The following is a 2999-nucleotide window of genomic DNA, read 5'->3' on the forward strand; positions in this document are numbered from 1 at the left end:
TTCCGCGGGTCACCCCAAACGGGRCACGTTGCAGGGTCTGAACACCCGACACCGCCTTCCCCGGCGTCCCCCAGCAGAACGCCCGCTCTGTTCCGCTCAGAACTGAGCCCGAAAACACCCCGCGGGCGAGTGAAGCAACTGTACGCCGAGTTAGATTTCTAATTTTTATTATAAAATAAAAGCAGAAATATTTTCCAAAGAATGTATTCACATAATATAAACAAGAAACAAAACTAAGGTGAGTGACTTGTGGTTGATACTGTCTTTTAGGTCTAAACTTGAGCAGCAATTCCTCTTTTCTTTTTAAAGCCAGCTCCTGCCCACGTTGCACACAGAGGGGGGAATTCTGTCTCTGCCTTCCTCCGGGCCAGAGCCGGGCCACCACTTCCTTTTCCACACAGCAAATGGCTAAAGCACCACATGGACAAGGCCAAAGAAGCTGTCTCTCTGCATAGCATCAGCTACAAGAAGGTTACAGAGTCTGCCTAGAGCGCGTGTTGCTGCTATAACTTGTCTACAACTTTTGTATTCTTAGTTGAAATTGTACATCATACACCTGCCACGGATACATAGCTACAATAGAATAACGGGAGAGATGTGTAACTTCCAAACAGGCATGGCAACAGCAGCCTTGCGTTCCACTTTCCTCCCCACACCCCGAAAAAAAATATTACAATGTGCCTCTTCCCACACAGACCGGCCCGATCGAGTGACACCACTGAGAGATTCGTGAAATTAAGGCTGGAAAGAGCTGCTAAACCGATCCCCCTTACAGCCTGCCGTGAAAATCACAGCTTCTGTCCAATAGTCATTACACGCCTGAGCCCCCCTGTAAACAACTCTTAAGGCTTTTCACAACATCACTGCCCACAGTTGAGTCTGCTACCTTGCAAACCTGCAGCCAGCCTTCTGCCAAAGGACACAACACATCCACTAAGGTGTTTGTCATCTCTTTCAAAGTCTCTGGTTAGATTAAGGGGGGAGGAAAAAAAAGGAAAGAAAAAAAAAGGAAAAAAAATAGAGTAAAGGAGGGCTGGTGCCAAGGAGGGAGCGTGTACACTGTTTTAAGAGCCCAGATCTACCAGGTTAGATGACATGGGGTTGAGGATGGAGTCCTGCAAGCCGTGGTGGTGCATGGGGTCGGCACTGGGCACGGGGATGGCGCTGGGGCCCTGGGGGTGGCCCAGGCCGTGCAGGGGCTGCAGCCCGGGATTGGAGCTAAGCAGCAACGCGGGGCTGGAGGAGGTGTGATCCGGGGTCCCTGACGGCGTCTTCTCGTCCTCTGAGCTCCCCAAAACTGTCTTATTCCCGTTCATTGACGCCGAAAGCGGGTTGTGGCTGTTGGAGTTGGAATTCTCGTTGTTTTCCCTATAGGAAACACAAAAGAGGGAGGGAAATCACCGTGTGGCCGGCGCTCCGGGGCGCACACCGCTGGAGCGGGGGCGGCGGGGAGCTGGCTCCAGGGAGCAGCGAGCGGAGGGGAGTGCAAAAACAGTAGGTTTGAAAACTGCAAACCTCCAAGGTCTCTTCATCTGGCACTAAGGTCTAAGGTCCGCTGAGCTTGTAAACACTGTCTCCTACTAGCCCAGCGGAAAGTGTCACTTTGCCAAAACGTAATTTTCTGCGTCCAAAGGGTTTGCACAGCATGAAGAGGGAGGCGGAAGGGAGGAAGACATTAAAAAAAAAAAAAAAAGTACTTTTTAACTTTAAAACTGCTCTAGGACCTGAAGAGAAATTTGGCCATGATTTCTCCTGGGAAGGCCAAAGTCCGGCGAACTCCAGGCAGAATGGCTCCGTGCAGCAGAACAGCCTCCCGGGCTCACATCAGGAGGAAAAGTCTTTTGCTTAAGACGTGTTTTTTTCCCGACTCGCCCTGAGCCTTAAGCTCAAAATATAGCCCAATATGGAAGATAAGGCAAGTGAACAGAGTTAACTCGGCCCTCTTGGGAAATGCTCCGCACGGCCTCCGCTACCCCTCCATCCCCACTTGGAAGGCGGTGGGCGCAGCCGGGGTGGCCCCTCTCACGGCTCCGCGGCGGGGATAATCAGCACCGCCGGTGTGCCTACCGACAAAGGCTCGGAAAGGCAGTACGTAGTTTCGAAATTCATCACCGGGTAAATACCGAGAAATCGCTGGAGGCTGGCCAACCCCTTGCAGATACATCTATATACTTATATATCTATATTTTTTTCCGAAATGAGAGCAGCAAGTTGGGGTCCCTTCAAGGTTTACGCGGCCTTTACACATAGCCCTCGTAGAAATACTTTAGTCACAGTCCTGTCTGAAATACTGAAGGCAATGCAAGTCTATTTAAAAGCTTCTGAGGAAGTTTTGAAACACACTATCTGGCAGAGGGACCCTATCCTGAAGGATTTGGAGAAGTTAAGACATTGCACTGACGGTTTTTCCTCACTAAGAGCTGCAGGATGTGGCTGGAGACACTTAGTGCCAAAAAAATAAAAATAGACAAGAAAGCTCTGTTTGAACAAGTTTCCTTGAGTGAATGGCAATCCCATGAACGGTCTGTTTTCCAACGCCTGGAGTGTAATATTAGGTTGAGTGTATTTTTCAATGTCAAAAATCTTATTTCTCTCTGGAGACCTTTAAAATTTGATTCCGCGGGAAGAAAAAAAAAAAGGAATGGAATAAGTGTAACCTTCATTTCCTTTGGATATTTGAAGGTGAGTCCCTGCTATCAGCAATAAAAAGGATCTCTAACATCTCGTAAAACCAACACTTGTGAGGATTTGAAGTAAAATTAAAGCGCTAGCACCGTTTCGTGAAATGAACAGAGCAAATCTGTGCCCGAACCTGCCGGGCTGCACAGCTGCGCGGCCGCGGTGCTGCCCGTTTCCAAAATACGATAGGCAGAGAGTCTCGAAAGATAGAAGTTACCTCAGAGGCAAGGATCTACAGGAGATTTCTGATATATCAATTGACCGCGCTGGTCATACGATCAGGTCCGTACGGACTGGGCAATTCAGCGAACTAGTGAATG

At 49.2% G+C, this 2999-nt stretch overlaps 1 protein-coding gene across 2 annotated transcripts in view; it reads right to left on the bottom strand.

The window, feature by feature from the left end:
- Positions 1 to 153: 153 nt before the first annotated feature.
- SIX2 (SIX homeobox 2) overlaps positions 154 to 2999 on the bottom strand; it is a 6693-nt gene continuing 3847 nt past the window's right edge. The window contains exons 1-2 of one of the 2 annotated variants that reach the window (XM_029965067.1): positions 1516 to 1942; positions 154 to 1368 (exon numbers count right to left, since the gene is read on the bottom strand). In XM_029965067.1, the coding sequence (XP_029820927.1) occupies positions 1065 to 1368; positions 1516 to 1532 (321 nt within the window). In that variant the 5' untranslated portion in view covers positions 1533 to 1942 and the 3' untranslated portion in view covers positions 154 to 1064. Of the gene's footprint in view, positions 1369 to 1515; positions 1943 to 2999 lie in introns of those variants that run through there. The other variant, XM_029965066.1, reaches the window with a different exon arrangement.

Source organism: Manacus vitellinus, unplaced genomic scaffold (genome assembly GCF_001715985.3).
Source record: "Manacus vitellinus isolate BGI_N305 unplaced genomic scaffold, ASM171598v3 scaffold_8_pilon, whole genome shotgun sequence".
In the NCBI taxonomy this organism is placed as follows: domain Eukaryota; kingdom Metazoa; phylum Chordata; class Aves; order Passeriformes; family Pipridae; genus Manacus; species Manacus vitellinus.